Source organism: Monodelphis domestica, chromosome 3 (genome assembly GCF_027887165.1).
Source record: "Monodelphis domestica isolate mMonDom1 chromosome 3, mMonDom1.pri, whole genome shotgun sequence".
Classification (NCBI taxonomy): Eukaryota; Metazoa; Chordata; class Mammalia; order Didelphimorphia; family Didelphidae; genus Monodelphis; species Monodelphis domestica.
Window position 1 is genome coordinate 206436469 of NC_077229.1, and position 17468 is coordinate 206453936.

The following is a 17468-nucleotide window of genomic DNA, read 5'->3' on the forward strand; positions in this document are numbered from 1 at the left end:
TGATAAAATAACTCATTGAAGTATTACTTCAGTCCATTGTACCAGCCCATGCATACTTTTTTTTTTGAGGGGGGAAATCCTAATTTTTGTTTTAATCCAATGTTTTAACTATCCCTGTCAACTTTCTAGCATCTGTAAATTTGATAAGCATTTTATCTATAGCTTTTCCAAATTCTTTATACCTTGCATGTTCTTTAATGCCCTATTTCTTATTGATGTCTAATTGTGTACATCTCTCACTCGCTCTCATTACGTAAGTTCCTTGAGAGGAGAAAATGCATCTTAATTTGATTCAGCATTTTGTAAGCACTTGCTATGTGCAAACATAATTTATTTTATTTTATTTGTTTTATGCCTCACTTGAGATGTTCACCACTGTCATAGAAGAGATCCAGCAGAGTCCAAGTTGAAGAAGGATTCCTTATAGATGGTGAGGTCCTTCAGATGATCCTGTTTGTGGATGCTATTGTGTTGATTGCATCAAGCTCCAACATATTTCAGAGCCTCCTAAATGAGATTCATAATTACTCAAAAGAATTTGGCCTAACCATTCAACAAGCATTTATTAAGCGCCTACTTATATTCTGGCACTGGGAAAATTGGCTGTCATTGGCTGGGAAAACAAAGACAAAAACAAAAACAGGCCCTGCCTTCAAGAAACTTACATTCTTTTAGGGAAATAATCTGGACACTAATACATAAATAAATAAAAATTTATTTCCAGGAAGGGGGACACTAGCAAATGGGTGACACTTAAGCTGGACCACACAGGAGAAACTAAGAGGTTGAAGAAAGCCTGTTGCCCAGATTATGATACAAAGTTGAATGGGCAACTTGTAGAATTCTAGAACTCATCCATGAGTTCAGTAACTAAAAAGTGGTGTTGGTTGCCTTTAGGAAATTACAACCTTCTTTTAAGGACCTCAACTTTCCACTGAAACAAAAGTCAATTTTTTAACACCAATATGCTTCCAGTAATGATGTGTGACTGGGTATCTTCGGAACACTAGTCCCAGATGAATTGAAGCTGAAGATCTCCCAAAGACTATGGAGAGGTACTTGGTTGGCATAAACAAGAGACAACAAATTACTAACAAGAAGGTACAAAGGAGAAGCGGTATAAAGGATGTTGTCTGAACCTGTGATTTCAATTGTGTAGGGAGTTCCTGGTGAAGAAATTCTCTCAAATAATATGGATCAGCACCTGGTCTCCTTCTTAGAGAGTAATTTAAAAGAGTTGTTTGGAAGCCCCAAGAGATTAAGTAACTTCTTCAGGGTAATACAGCCAGTAGATATCAGAAATAGAACTTGGACCCAGGTCATTCCTGATTCACAACCATTAACCATTGATACTTCTCAATGTAAAGAATTTGATCAAAGAAATGTGTGATTAAAAAGGTAAATTTACTGGTTATGTGGCAAAAATGAGTGATACAACAACCTCAAGTTGGCCCTTGTGCTGAATTTATAGGAGGACATGAATAGCCATGAATGAGTTGAAATCCACATCTCTGGAGAAAATAACCACATCAAGGACAGTACAGATTGATTGGAGTACAGCATACCATCAGCTGTGCTGGATGCTTAGTATCCCTTTCAGGGTTTAGCACAGTGCTTTGCATAGAGTGGGCACTCAATAAATGTTTGATTTGAATTGTCAATGTTTACCCGGTCAATACTATATGATCATGGGCCCAATAAATATAGTAATATTACTAAACATTTAAACCCCATTTTGCTGTTCCTTCTGGAGTCTGAAAGTGAATGTTATTCTACAGCTTCTGTTGCACCCAGGGGCATTTTTTAGTAACTAGGTTTACGTATATATTAGAAATATGTATTTGTTTGAAAAATATTTTTGTTGCTATTAGATTTAATTTTTAATAATTTTACCATCTTTAAATCTCTTTTGGGGGGGTAGAAAAAAGACTAGAGGAATACAGTACCATTTTGGTAGCCATCATCCATATTTCTGTTAGAAAATAGCCATTTTTTAATATAAATATTTCACCATAATGTAAGTTTAACATATTTCTCTCCTTAAAGGAAATCTGACAAAACATATGAAGTCTAAGGCACATGGAAAGAAATGTGTGGATTTAGGAGTGTCTGTAGGTGTAATAGATGATCAAGACCCAGAAGAATTAGGTAAGATGTTTGTTTATCTCAGATTTTATTCTCATGTTTAATTCTAATGTCATTTTTAATCTCTCCAAATCATTGCTGTCCTTTTAAAAAAATAATTCAATTCCACCATCTGGAGAAAAAAGACAAGAAAAGAACACATCATTAATATTATCTGATTCACCAGGACTATTTAAACAAGTGTTTAGTATTGGAGAACAAGAGACTATAACTTTTTCCTTAATGTTTTTACCCAAGGGTTTGATCATAAAACAAAAATTGAAACTCTTGTTCTTGAGTGATCTTTATTTTTTTAAAAAATCCCTGAACAAAAACTTTCCCTTACTGTATGGAATATACTTGAGTTTATTATAATAAATACCTAATTTGCAAAAAGGAAGTATAAAGAAATGATTTCAAAAAGGGTAAAGATTAATACCTTTTGCTTCCATTTGACCACTACCAACAAACTAATTAATTTGAACTTAATTCTAAATATATTAGAGCAATTCTAAGTATTATTAGAATTGACTTTTTCAGGTAGTACATGATATGATTCATTAGTTTAAGTTGAAGAGAAGTCCACCCCTATCCTTTTGAGGTACAAAATGATTTTTGTTTTCCTTCTATGTAAAAAAAATGATAGTCATATAGTCAGTAATTAAATCTAAGACAATAGAGAGTATTTTAATAACTACTGGATGTCTTGGTGCTTTTTTAAAATTCCACATAGGACTGAGATTAGAAAGATATATTGTATATCAATTATATATATATTATGTAGCTTTTTTTATATAGCTAAACTTTGTCTATTCATGACTTGAATTTTAGGAACACTAGATCCAGACAGACTCCAGATGATCTTAACTTTAATGATCATAATCATACAAATACCTTATATTTGCTTAGCTCTGTACTGTTTACCAAGTGCTTCCATGTACATTATCAATTTTGATTTTCTCAGCTGATCTGAATATGCTACTTTCTGGAAGATAATTCCTTCTTTTGGGGCCTTTTTTATTCCCTTTATTTGGCATCCTTCCATGAATATGCTCCAACATATAACTTGCCTTAGGAATTATTTTATTAAAGTTAGTATTTAAAGTTAGTATTATTTGAATTCTTTCTTATAAATGGCTCAAAAACAGTAAAATAAGTACAAGGTTAGAATCTTAGCTTAAAGATATACAGAGATTTCATTAAGTAAATCTAAATATAATTTTGTATCTAAATAATTAAAATTAATCTTCTTTCATGAATTACAATTAAATTAATTTATTTTATGTGAAAAAATAATTTTTAATATTCTAGAAGATTATTCAAAAGTGATGTATTAGAAAAAATGTGTTACAGATTGAGCAAGAAATGTCACTGATTTTAAAAATTCTGTCATCTAGAAAAGGCATATTATGAAAAAACTATGGTTTAAATAGTAACTATTGTAAAGCATTATTAATCTATAATATATTTCTTCAACATGAATATTTAAGATGTTATTACTAATATTCATATTTTGCTTTGAGGTTTGTAATGCACTTTCTATATATTTTTTTGCATAGGATCCTCACAACAGTACCCCATCTAACTCTCTAATTTGGAAAGAGGCTACAATTAATAGTTCCATTCTAGGCCCAGGAGAAGTGAGACATAGAGAGGAATAATTGAATTATTCTACACTGATGATAGAATTAGGAAAACTACCTAACCAATTACTTTTTGTGTGTCAGTTAAGCTTGATGTTTTGATTGCCTTCTTCCCCCTAAAAAGTTTCAGTTTAATCTTGGTAGTGAGGTCAAGATTTTGTCAGTTCCATAGCATAGATTTCTGAAGAATACGTGTACATTTTTTTTTCACTTTAAACATTATTTTATTTGGTCATTTCCAAACATTATTCATTGGAAACAAAGATCATTTTCTTTTCCTCCGTCCCCCAACCCCTTCCCACCACCTCTCCCATAGCCGGCTCACGATTCCACTGGGTATCACTTGTGTTCTTGGTTCGAACCCATTTCCATGTTGTTAGTATTTGCTTTAGAGTATTCAATTGGAGTCTCTCCTCAGTCGTATCCCCTTGCCCCCTGTAGTCAAGCAGTTGCTTTTCCTTGGTGTTTTTACTCCCACAGTTTATCCTTTGCTTGTGGATAGTGTTTTTTAAATCCCTGCAGATTGTTCAGGGACATTGCATTGACACTAATGGAGAAGTCCATTACCTTCGATTGTACCACAGTGTATCAGTCTCTGTGTATAATGTTTTCCTGGTTCTGCTCCCTTCGCTCTGCATCACTTCTTGGAGGTCATTCCAGTCTCCATGGAATTCCTCTACTTTATTATTCCTTTTAGCACAATAGTATTCCATCACCAACATATACCACAATTTGTTCAGCCATTCCCTAATTGAAGGGCATCCCCTCATTTTCCAATTTTTGGCCACCACAAAGAGTGCAGCTATGAATATTCTTGTACAAGTCTTTTTACTTATTGTCTCTTTGGGGTACAAACCCAGCAGTACTATGGCTGGATCAAAGGGCAGACAGTCTCTTATCACCCTTTGGGCATAGTTCCAAATTGCCCTCCAGAATGGTTTGATCAATTCACAACTCCACCAGCAATGAATTAATGTCCCTACTTTGCCACATCCCCTCCAGCATTCATTACTTTCCATTGCTGTCATGTTAGCCAATCTGCTAGGTGTGAGGTGATACCTCAGGGTTGTTTTGATTTGCATCTCTCTGATTATAAGAGATGTAGAACACTTTTTCATATACTTATTAATAGTTTTGATTTCTTTGGCTGAGAACTGCCTGTTCATGTCCCTTGCCCATTTATTAATTGGAGAATGGCTTGATTTTTTTGTACAATTGATGTAGCTCTTTGTAAATTTGAGTAATTAAACCTTTGTCAGAGGTTTTTATGAAGATTGTTTCCCAATTTCTTGCTTTCCTTCTGATTTTAGTTACATTGGTTTTGCTTGTACAAACCTTTTTAATTTGATGTATTCCAGATTATTTATTTTGCATTTTGTGACTCTTTCTAAGTCTTGCTTGGTGTTAAAGCCTCTCCCTTCCCAAAGGTCTGACATGTATACTATTCTGTGTTCGCCTAATTTTCTTATAGTTTCCTTCATTATGTTTAAGTCATTCACCCATTTTGAATTTATCTTGATGTAGGGTGTGAGGTGTTGATCTAAACCTAATCTTTCCCACACTGTCCTCCAATTTTCCCAGCAGTTTTTATAAAATAGTGGATTTTTGTCCCAAAAGCTGGGGTCTTTGGGTTTGTCATAGACTGTCTTGCTGAGATCACTTACGCTGAGTCTATTCCACTGATCCTCCTTTCTGTCTCTTAGACAGTACCAAATTATTTTGATTACCGCTGCTTTATAATATAGTCTGAGATCTGGGACTGCAAGGCCCCCTTCCTTGTATTTTTTTTCATTATTTCCCTGGATATCCTTGATCCTTTGTTATGGTTTTTTTCTAGATCAGTAAAAAATTTTTTTGGAAGTTCCATGGGTATGGCACTAAATAGATAGATGAGTTTGGGTAGGATGGTCATTTTTATTATATTGGCTCGTCCTACCCATGAGCAGTTAATGTTTTTCCAATTGCTCAAGTCTAGTTTTAGTTGTGTGGTGAGTGTTTTGTAGTTGTGTTGATATAGTTCCTGTGTTTGTCTCGGGAAATAGATTCCTAGGTATTTTATTTTATCTAAGGTGATTTTGAATGAGATTTCTCTTTCTAGTTCTTGCTGCTGAGCTGTGTTGGAGATATATAGAAAAGCTGATGACTTATGTGGGTTTGTTTTGTATCCTGCAACTTTGCTAAAGTTGTTGATTATTTCAATTAGCTTTTTGGTGGAATCTCTAGGATTCTTTAAGTAGACCTTCATGTCATCCGCAAAGAGTGATAACTTGATCTCTTCGTTGCCAATTTTAATGCCTTCAATTTCTTTTTCTTCTCTAATTGCTACTGCTAGTGTTTCTAGTACAATGTCAAATAGTAGAGGTGATAATGGGCATCCTTGTTTCACTCCTGATCTTATTGGGAATGCATCTGTTTATCCCCATTGCAGATGATATTAGTTGATGGTTTTAGATATATACTGTTTATTATTTTTAGGAATGACCCTTCTATTCCTATACTTTCTAGTGCTTTAAATAGGAATGGGTGTTGTATTTTTATCAAAGGCTTTTTCTGTGTCTATTGAAATAATCATGTGATTTTTGTTGGTTTGCTTGTTGATGTGGTCAGTTATGTGGATGGTTTTCCTAATATTAAACCCAGCCCTGCATCCTTGGTATAAATCCTATTTGATCATGGAGAATGACTCTTCTGATCACTTGCTGGAGTCTTTTTGCTAGTATCCTATTTAAGATTTTTGCATCTATATTCATTAGGGAGATTGGTCTATAATTTTCTTTCTCTGTTTTTGGCCTGCCTGGCTTTGGAATTAGTACCATGTTTGTGTCATAAAAGGAATTTTGTGGAACTCCCTCTTTGCTTATTATGTCAAATAGTTTATATAATATTGGGGTTAGTTGTTCTTTGAATGTTTGATAGAATTCACTGGTGAATCCAACGGGCCCTGGGGATTTTTTCTTAGGGAGTTCTTTGATGGCCTATTGGATTTCATTTTCTGATATGGGACTATTTAAGAATTCTATTTCCTCTTCTGTTAGTCTAGGCAGTTTGTATTTTTGTATGTATTCATCCATGTCACCTAGATTGGTGTATTTATTGCCATATAATTGGGCAAAGTAGTTTTTAATGATGGCCTTAATTTCCTCTTTGTTGGAGGTGAGGTCCCTCTTTTCATCCTTGATGCTGTTAATTTGCCTTTCTTTTTTCCTTTTTTTAATTAGATTAACCAGTACTTTGTCTATTTTGTCTGTTTTTTCAAAGTACCAGCTTCTAGTCTTGTTTATTAGCTTAATAGTTCTATCACTTTCAGTTTTATTAATTTCTCCCTTAATTTTTAGGATCTCTAGTTTGGTTTTCTTCTGGGGGGTTTTAATTTGTTTGTTCTCAAGTTTTTTGATTTGCATTTCCAATTCATTGATCTCTGCCCTCCCTAATTTGTTAATATATGCACTCATGGATATGAATTTTCATCTAAGTACTGCTTTGGCTGCATCCCATTAGATTTGAAAGGATGTCTCTCCATTGTCATTTTCCTCAATGAAATTATTAATTGTTTCTATGGTTTCTTCTCTAACTAACTGATTTTGGAGTATCATATTATTTAATTTCCAATTAATTTTTGATTTGGCTCTCCATGTACCCTTTCAGATCAATATTTTTATTGCTTTATGATCTGAAAAGGTTGCATTTATTATTTCTGCTTTTCTGCATTTGAATGCCATGTTTCTGTGACCTAGTGTATGATCTATTTTTGTGAATGTGCCATGTGGTACTGAAAAGAAGGTGTATTCCTTTTTGTCCCTATTTATTTTTCTCCATATGTCTATTAACTCTAATTTTTCTAAGATTTCATTCACCTCTTTTACCTCTTTCTTATTTATTTTTTGGTTTGATTTATCTAAATTTGATAGTGGTTGGTTCAAGTCTCCCACTAATATGGTTTTACTGTCTATTTCCTCCTTCAGTTCTCCTAGTTTCTCCATTAAAAATTTGGATGCTATACCATTTGGTGCATACATGTTGATTAGTGATATTTCCTCATTGTCTATACTCCCTTTTAACAGAATATATTTACCTTCCCTATCCCTTTTGATCAGGTCTATTTTTGCTTTGGCTTTGTCAGATATCATGATTGCAACTCCTGCCTTCTTTCTAACAGTTGAGGCTCTTACTCCAACCTTTAATTCTAACCTTGTGAGTATCGACCCGCCTCATATGTGTTTCTTGAAGACAACAAATGGTAGGGTTTTGGGTTCTAATCCAATCTGCTATTTGTCTACATTTTATGGGTGAGTTCATCCCATTCACATTCAAAGTTATGATTGTCACTTGTGGATTCCCTGGCATTTTGATATCTTCCCCTAGTTCTGACCTTTCTTCTTTAGCTATATACTTTTGTACCAGTGATTTATTTTAGGTCAGCCCCCCTAGTCCCCTCCCTTGATATGCTTCCCTTCTAGCCCCTCCCTTTTTATGCTCCCTTCCCCTCCTCCCTCTCCTTCCCTCCCTTTTTATACTCCCTCCCTCTCCCCCTCCTTGATTTTCCTTTCTTTCTTACCCTGTTGGATAAGATAGAATTCAAGATCCCACTGGATCTAGATGTTCATCCCTCTCAGATTTGATTTCACTGAGAGTAAGGTTTAAGTAATTCTACTTTACGCTCTCTTCCTCTCCTTCTCATATGAGAGTTCTTCCCCTCCCCTTCCCATGTGTATCTTTGTATGGGAAAGTTATTCTATTTAGTCCCCCCCCCATTTCTTGAAGTAAATGTTAGTATTATCGACGCTTCCCCCCCTCCCTTTTTCTTTCTTTGCCCCCCTTTCACCAAATCTTCTTGATGCCCCAATCTTTCCCTATGTGTGATTCTTCTAACTACTCTTATGATGCATACAATTTTTGAGAGTTACACAATACATTTTCCCCACATATTAATATATATAATTTGATATAAATGCTGTCCTTATAGAAGAGAGTTTGACTTAAAGAAAAAGATAAGATGTATCTCCTTATCCCTTTCTTTCATATTTACCTTTTCGTGTTTCTCTTGCTTTCTGTGATTGGATGTCAAATTTTCCACTAAGTTCTGGTCTTTTCTTAGCAAATGCTTGGAAATCTTCTATTTTGTTGAATGTCCATACTTTCCCCTGGAAGTATATAGTCAGTTTTGCTGGGTAGTTGATTCTTGGTTGGAGACCCAGCTCTCTTGCCTTTCTAAATATCGTGTTTCATGCTTTGAGGTTTCTTAGTGTGTTAGCCACTAAGTCCTGTGTGATCCTTATGGGAACCCCCCTATATCTGAAGCTCCTCTTCTTGGCTTCTTGTAGGATTTTCTCCTTTTCTTGGAAGCTCTTGAATTTGGTGGTTACACTCCTGGGGGTTGACTTTTGGGGATTAATATAGAGGGTGTTCTATGAACCCTTTCTATTTCTATTTTGCCCCCTTGCTCCAGAACATGTGGGCAGTTTTCTTCTATAATCTCCTGTAGAATAGCATTGAGGTTTTTGTTTATCTCTGGTTTTTCGGGGAGACCGATAATTCTGAGGTTATCTCTTCTTCCTCTGTTTTCCAAGTCTGTGACCTTTTCAGTGAGATATTTCATGTTTTCTTCTAATTCATTAATTTTTTGACTTTGCTTTATTGATACTTGTTGTTTTGTAATCTCGCTGTCTTCCAGCTGCTTAATTCTGGTCGTTAGGGACTGGTTTTGCTTTTCAGCTTTGTCTGCCCTTCTATTAGATGCTTCCAGCTCTTTCTCCAATTGTGAAGTCTTGTCTATCAGACTGCTGATCTCTTTCTCCCATTTTTCTTTCCAAAAGGTTTCCATCTTTTGGGTAAGCTCCAGTTTGAGATCTTCCAGAGCTTGTGGATAATTTCCATATTGGGAGGCATGTTCTGATTTTGTTTGGAATTCATCCTCATTCTCTTCTTTTCCTTGGGTACACCCTCCATAAAAGTTTTCAATAGTCACTCCCCCCCCCCCTTTCTTCTTGGAGGCTTGATTTTGGGACATGTGAGCCATCCCTTTAGTGGTTTTATAACACTTTCTTTTTTTGGTCTGGGGTCTGGGTGATATGGGCAGGTTTTCTGTAAATTTAGGTTGCCTCAGACTAGTTCTTCCCAGTCTCAGAGGATTCTTAGAGAGTGGGTCCCTTTGTTCAGCCCAATTACCTCGGCAATCAGCGCAGCCCACCCAGGTGTTTAGCTCTACCCAGCTGTTCAGCTCAACTGCCCCGAGTTCAGCTCTGCATCCCCCTGTGCTCAGCGCAGGATTCTCCCGTGAAACTGCCCTGAGAAGTCATTTCCTTGCAATCTTTAGATCCCAAGGACCCTGGTGTGCCCCCTCCCCCCCCCAGACAGAGATGCTCCTCACTCACTTGCTGTCCCAGTGAGCGCTCTGATAGCTTACTCTGGTTTGGTGGGGGTAGGGGTAGGGGCGGCTCAGTTCACATTTTTGTGCGAGCTTTTCCTCCTCCTTTTAGTGTGGGAATGTTCAAACCCCATGTACCTTCGTTTCTGTGGAGTACTGGAGAATCCCTCCATTCGTCCAAAGGTGATTTTTATGCTCTTTTGAGGTAGTCTAATTCGTTAGGTGTCAGGGAGGGGAAGTGAGTCGTGTCTAGATTGCAGCCATGTTTACCCAGAAGTCCCTCACGTGTACATTTTTAACAAGTCTGAATAAATTGAGAATCCTGGAAATAATTATTTTTCTAATAAAAATACAAATATACTCTCTATATGAGGGTTCAAAGTTATTTCATCTAGGTCTGATAATTAAAATTTTATTCTTATTTCTATGCTTCAAAATGTTTTCTATTGGATGCGGGTAGAACATAGGGCTTGGAGTTATGAATACTTAATTCAAATCTAATCTTAGATAATAATTAGCTGTGTGACCTTAAGTAAATTACTTAATCTCTCTTTGCTTCTGTTTATTAAACCTCTGTTGATGATGATGAAGATGAAAACATTAGATATGTCCTTAGAGTTTTTGTAAATATTCTTTAAATGTTCATCAGTTGGGTGGGAAAAGCCCAGAAAAGAACATTATATTATGGAATTCATTGTACTTTTATTCAGAAAAGATGGCAAAAGCAGAATCATTTAGTCAGCAATCATTTATTAAGGACCTACTGTATGCCAGGCACTGTGCCAAGATCTGGGAATAAAGGGGAGGAGAGTCACATGATCAGACCTGCACCTGAGGAAGATCAGTGTGATAGCTGAGGGAAGAATTGACTAAAATGGGCAGAGACTTTAGGAAAGTAGACCAACTAACAGGCTATTGCAATAATCCAGGTTTAAGGGGATTAGATTCTTCTAAAGGGTGGTGGCAGATTCAGAGGAGAGAAGGGGACATATACAAGAAATATTAAAAAGGTAGAATCAACAAAGTTCAGAGCAGATTGCATTGGGGTGGGTATAGTGTTTATAGAGTAAGCTGTCAAGAATTACATCTAGTTTGGTGGTGTCCTCTCTGGTAACAGGAAGTTAGGAAGAGAAGAGAGTTTTGGGGAAAAGATAATGAGTTTTGTTTTGGACATATTCAGTTTAAAGTTTCTTTGAGAAGTTCAGTAGGCAGTTGGAGTTGTGCAGCCAGGAGTCAAGAGAAAGGGCTGGGTAAGTCAATCTGAGGACCATTACCCTGAAGGTGATAATTGAATAAATGGGAACTGATGAGATTACTAAACAAAATAATAGAATAGTAGAAGGTCTAAGAAAAAGATAATAAATATGTTCAGGTTTTTCCTTTGCCAGTGTGGGAATTCTATGTGATGTAACAATAATAAAAGGTCAAGGGTTGGTCAGTCTTTGATTTTATTCTGAGGCTAACGTAAGATGAGTGTGTGTGTGTGTGTGTGTGTGTGTGTGTGCGCACACACACTTTGCCAGCTTTAAAGTGCTTATAAACTTGGTTGTTTTTATGATTCCTAACCTCATTAGAATGCTAGTCTGTGTGCTGCACTGAACTATGCAGGTTTGTTCTTTCTACCTCTCATTGACCAATCCATGAGTACCAGTAGCATGACCACCACAGATTGATGTATTCACACCCTTAGCCTTTCGCTCTTTTGCACTCATTCCTTGGATTCCTCCTAATGTGTTTCTTCTCTTGAACCCTACAAATGAAAAGAGTTAATAAAATTATAAAAATGCATGTTAATTATAAGTAACATTTAAACTTCACATTTATCCATTTTCCACATTATAATGTATGCAGTGGTATCAAATGCTTTGTTTATTAATATAATGAATAACAAAGAGGTCTAACTGTTATTTCTGGTACTTTTCTTAACTTGAATCCAAGAGCACAGATGCTATTTTGTTTCATTGCATAAAGTATCAGTACAAAATTATAGAAATATGATGTTGTCATATGCAACAGAGTCAAAAACCCAGGACCTTCCCAGGAATGAAAACAAAGAAATATCACAATCATTGAGAATAGGCTTCAGTGGCTTCATTCCTATAGATGGTGACAACTTTGCAATTTTGGGGTATTTTATCCACATTCCATTTGCTGAAGTAAAGTCTATGTTGAAATGTCTGAAAATGATCAGTGTCATGAAGCAAGTAGTACTAGAAGAATCTGAAACATAAAAATTTACTGAAGAAATACAAAGTTAAAATTTGTCACAGTTTGTAAATGATTCACTGATAATACAGTGAAAAACTGAATCTAGGAGGTCAGAAGTAAGTCCCACATGACAAAACAAAAACAAAAACAAAAAAACCCAGACCAAAATAAATATCAGACAAATCTCTTTGTGATTAAATAATTATAAAAAGTGATATATATATATATAATCTATCTCATATCTCTATAGATGCATAGAGATCTAGTCTATCAATCTATCCATCTCTCTATCTAGACATAATACATGCATACATACATATATACATATACACATACAAATTATCTTCCATCTCTGTTCCGTACCTTTGAACAGGTCTGTCCCCCTTGCCTGGAAAGAACTCCTTTTTCATCTCCACCTCATAGAAATACCTAGCTTCTTTCAAAGTGTTTTAGGTGAGACCTTTATTAACCCCCCCCCAAAAAAAAACCACACTGTCTTTCTCTCTCACTCTCTCTCTCTCTCTCTCTCTCTCTCTCTCTCTCTCTCTCTCTCTCTCTCTCTCTCTCTCTCTCTCTCTCTCTCTCTCTCTCTCTCTCTCTCTCTCTCTCTCTCTCTCTCTCTCTCTCTCTCTCTCTCTCTCCCTCTCTCTCGTTGTTGTTTTGGATACATTTTGTACTTTATGTACTAATTTCCTTTTCCCTTCCAGAATGCAAACTCCCTGAGTGAAGGGACTATTTTATGTTTATCTTTGTATTTGAAGTGCCTTGAATTGTGCCTGGTAATATAATTGATGCTTAACATACGTTTGTTGTTTGATTCTTAATTCATCTAATATCAACTGACATTTTAAAAAATCATGCATGCTAAAAAATATGTGTTGGGATGCATCCAAGAAAAATATTCAGTGTAGTATCATTTCACTGGGCTATATATATGCAAAATAGGTATAATAATGAAATAATTAAAGAAATGTTATATATGCAGAAATCTTTTATCTGTTCCTGCAGAATGATAATTCTTTAGGGAGGGAATGAAATTAGAATTTGGATGGTTTTTCATTTTGAACATGTTGTAAGAAGTATAGCATAATGGATAAAGCTCTAGTTTTGGAATTGGGAGGACCTGGGTTCAAATTTAGATTCAAGCACTCATAGTGTGTCACCGGCCAGGTCACAATTCTACTTAATTTTTTGTATTTTTCATATCTATATTTGTATCTACACGTCATTTGCCTTTAATGAAATTTATTCTGTTTTTTTCGTTTCACTAAAGCATATTTTAAAATTCTACTATACTGGATACTTTCCCCAGCTTCACCCGCTCAAACTTTACCCATATTCACCAACTTTAATAAACATATTCTCTGTGATCACCATTAAATAGGGTCATGTGAAAATATTGTTATCCTGAATCAACAATCCTTCATTCTTTCTAATCTTATTCTTCTTCTTAGAAGTTTATTGTATGCTGGACTTTTTCACTCTTAAAATTCTCTATTAACCTCATTCATTAATAGAATAGATTTAGGAGTATTAGAATTTGGTTATTTTGCCCTAATCTGAGAGATTTTCATGTATTCATCATATTAATATTCATCATATTAACTGTTTAAAATAAACTATTTAATATAATTTATATTTTGAGATATCAATCTGAATGTATAGAATCAGATATGACATATAATCTATAATAAACATTGCCCTTTAGGTTGGTAGTAATAGCTAATTTGTTTTTTCTTCCCATAATGAAGTACATTCTCATTATATATTTAGGACTTCTTATCACTCTTCTCTGTGGATTTAGGTTTATCATTATTGAGTATTAGTAAACACTTTTTAGTTTTCATCTTTTGTGTCAAAAATCACCCCTCTAGCTATTTAATTTTCATGTCCTGATCTAAGGAATGTTTTTGTCACCAAAATGCTGCTTACAATGTAATGAATGTTAATATGTTCCTTAAACTGCCTGACCTGGTGAAGCATTTAGCATGATAAAATGTAACTGGAAACATTGTTCTTAGTCATATAGTTCTTACTGTGAAGACAATTCAAGAGCGCAGAATCTTAAGCTCTTTTTGTCACTCCAAGCTTTATAAATAATTAAAACTAGTTACATGAAATAATAACAGTGAGCTGATTATGTAGAACCACATTCCTTTTAAGCCCCATGTCCTTTTAAGAATATTTTATTATTAACATTCTTGCATTGCTTTTTGGAAACTTTTAGAAAAACCATAATTTTAAATGTTTTTCTTTTCCACTGATGTAAGTAGATTAATACTACTTAACTTTACTGTTTTTTTTAATGTATCTGAATAATTAGATACCAGTAGGACAAGTTGATGGCTTTTACATTTAATTCACAAAGTAAGAAAATATTAAGCTCTAACCTTTTATCATTTTTCACTGAGTCCTTAAAAAAATTATGTAGGTATCTTTCTGTACATGTATATGTGAGTTATTTTTGTTATTTGAGTAGCTTTTAAAAATACTTTATACATATGATTTTTAATGCATCTCAGAAAGTCTTTGTACTCTCTTTAAAGAAAATAATGAGTATATTTTTAAAAAGCAATATGAATATCAGGTATAATGTAAAAGAATATCATATACCAATGGAATAACATCTTTGTATTTGGGTTGAGCTCTTCCCAGTAGGTGTCACTATTTAGCAGTAATGATAAGACTGGTTTGAACTACAAATAAATTTATTCTTCAGTATAACTTATGCTTTTCAAAAATCATGTGCTATAGTATTCTATTAAAGCATACTTTCTGTCTTTGTAAAGCTATGTTGTTTAAATATGCACAAATTCTGTTTCCTTCATTAAAATCCAAAGCAGCTTTTTTGCTAGATTAGTCCAGCCATTTAGTGAGCTGTAATTCTATAAATAGATAAAATTGGATTGAATATTCTTGGAAAACTTTAACATGAAATTAACAGATGATGTGTTAAATATGCAAAATCATCTGAATTTAGTAGATTAGCTTTTTTCTTTCAAAATTCAACAAGTATCGAATATATATTTTATGTACTAAGCAGTATTATAGACTGATTAGTTAAAAAATAGTGAGTCAAAACCAAATGCATAGCAATAATACAAGCAGTGACAAAAAATATGATGTGTTAAAGAAGTGGTATAGAAACTAAGTATTATGAGTTTAAAGTAGGGAGAGATCAATACTCAAAGAAGGCTTTTTGACTTAAAATTAAGCTGGGCCTTGAAAGGTGAGAAGTAGCATGATGTAGAAGAAAGAGCCTTGTCCAGGTAATCATTTTTTTTTAATGATTTGCTAACTGTATTACCTTAGACAGGTTATTTAACTTCTAGAACTCTTAGTTACTTCATTTGAAAAAGGATCATAATAGAGAAGCAACATGGAATAGAAGAAAGATTGCTGGACCTGTGAGCTATATGACCTGGGTTCAAAATTCACCTCTGACTCTTCCTAGCTTCATAACTCTTGGGAAAGTTTCTCTCAGTCTCAGTTATCTTATCTGAGATAGGAATATGGTAATTATTGTACTAACTACCTCAAGAGATAGTTTTAAGAAAATTAGTTAACTTCTAGCAACATGCTAATGTAAGTTATAATTCCTTATCTGCTTAATGGCAAAAGTTTTGCTCATGTTGTCTTTGAGACTCTTTCCACTTCTAAGAAGGATGATTTTGTTATGGAACAATGGATTGAAGGAAAGCATTTCATGTCTAAAGGTAATGATGAGTAGAAGTGGTAAAGGATAGTAGATAGGCTAATGTAGTTGAATTAGAAAGTTTCTTTAAGTGTATAGAATATAATGGTGGAAAGAAAATTTGGGGCCAGTATAAGGAAAGCCTTGAGGCTAAGGGTTTTATCACCTATAGTTACCCTGTAGTTAGCAGAGAGAGAGCCTTCTTCCCTAATTAGGACTTAACTCCTGGATTAAGGTGTATGGGGTTGGGAAAGGGAGCAGGCCACGTGGCATGTGGAATAGAACTTGGGTCTTGTTTCATTGTTGTATCTTAGATGTAATTAAATATTGTTTCTATGATTTCCTTTTTGACCCACCAAGTCTTTAAAATGAAACAATTTAGTCTTCCATTAAAGTTGAATCCTTTTTGCAAAGACCATTTACTGATTATAGTTTTTATTGTGTAATAGTAAAGAAAGTTTCTGATATTTTTTGCTCTCCTGGATTTGTTAGACATCTATCAGGTTGTGCTGCCCATCTAGTACCCAGGAGTTGTCTAAATGTGGCTCATGGGACATGTAAATAGGCTCCTTCCCACTTCCAGGATCAAATACAAAATTCTCTGATATTCAAAACGCTTCATCACACCTCTTCACCTCCCTTATCCCCTAGCCACATTTCCAGTCTTTCTTAACCCTCTGCCACAAAATCTTCAATCCAGTGTCACTGACCTGTTACTGTTCTTCTCTGAAATCATTGTTGATAATTTCATTGAATAGAATCCTAAATTATTTCAAAGTTTCATTTTTCAGTAATATATTGCACGAATTTATTGTTCTCCTAGTTCTACTCATTTCTCTCTGCATCAGTCCATATTTTCCCCCTTTCCTCTGAAATGTTCCTTTCATTATTTCTCATAGAACAGTAGGATTCTATTACATTCAAGTACCATAATTTCCTCAGCAGTTCTCTAAATGATAGCATGCTTAGTTTTTCCAGTGTTCTACTTCTACAAAAAGAGCCTCTATGCATATTATTGTTTATATAAGTCTTTAGCTCACCATTATGTGAACTAATATATTCCTATACCTTTCTCTTTTCTTCCCTTGTAAATCACTTTTCCTTTTCTTTTAATATCAGAACATGGTATAACCATTCCCTAGCCTTCTGTCTTATTTATCTGCCTTCATGACCCCTGTTTATATCAGTTTGGGGATTTTTTGGTGGGGACACTTTTCTTATCCTTAACCACCATTAGAATATAAATACATTATCTTTAAATGATCCTTTGTGATTGTTTATTTGTATTTTTACTTTTTTGTGTTTCTGTTGTTTCCTACATTTGTATTTCAAGGATTTAGTCAATATTCTAACCTCACTTTTTAGACTGAGACATTTTAGGCTCACATTTCTCTTAGGACTTATTTAACAGCTTTTTTATGAAACTAGTCTGTAT

At 34.6% G+C, this 17468-nt stretch overlaps 1 protein-coding gene across 5 annotated transcripts in view; it reads left to right on the forward strand.

Moving 5' to 3' along the window:
- The window catches only part of HIVEP1 (HIVEP zinc finger 1), a 182463-nt gene that overhangs the window by 154101 nt on the left and 10894 nt on the right, over positions 1-17468 (forward strand). For all 5 annotated transcript variants that reach the window (XM_056823439.1, XM_056823438.1, XM_056823440.1 and 2 more), the window contains exon 7: positions 2047-2148. In XM_056823439.1, coding sequence (XP_056679417.1) covers positions 2047-2148 — 102 coding nt within the window. The remainder of the gene's footprint in view (positions 1-2046; positions 2149-17468) is intronic.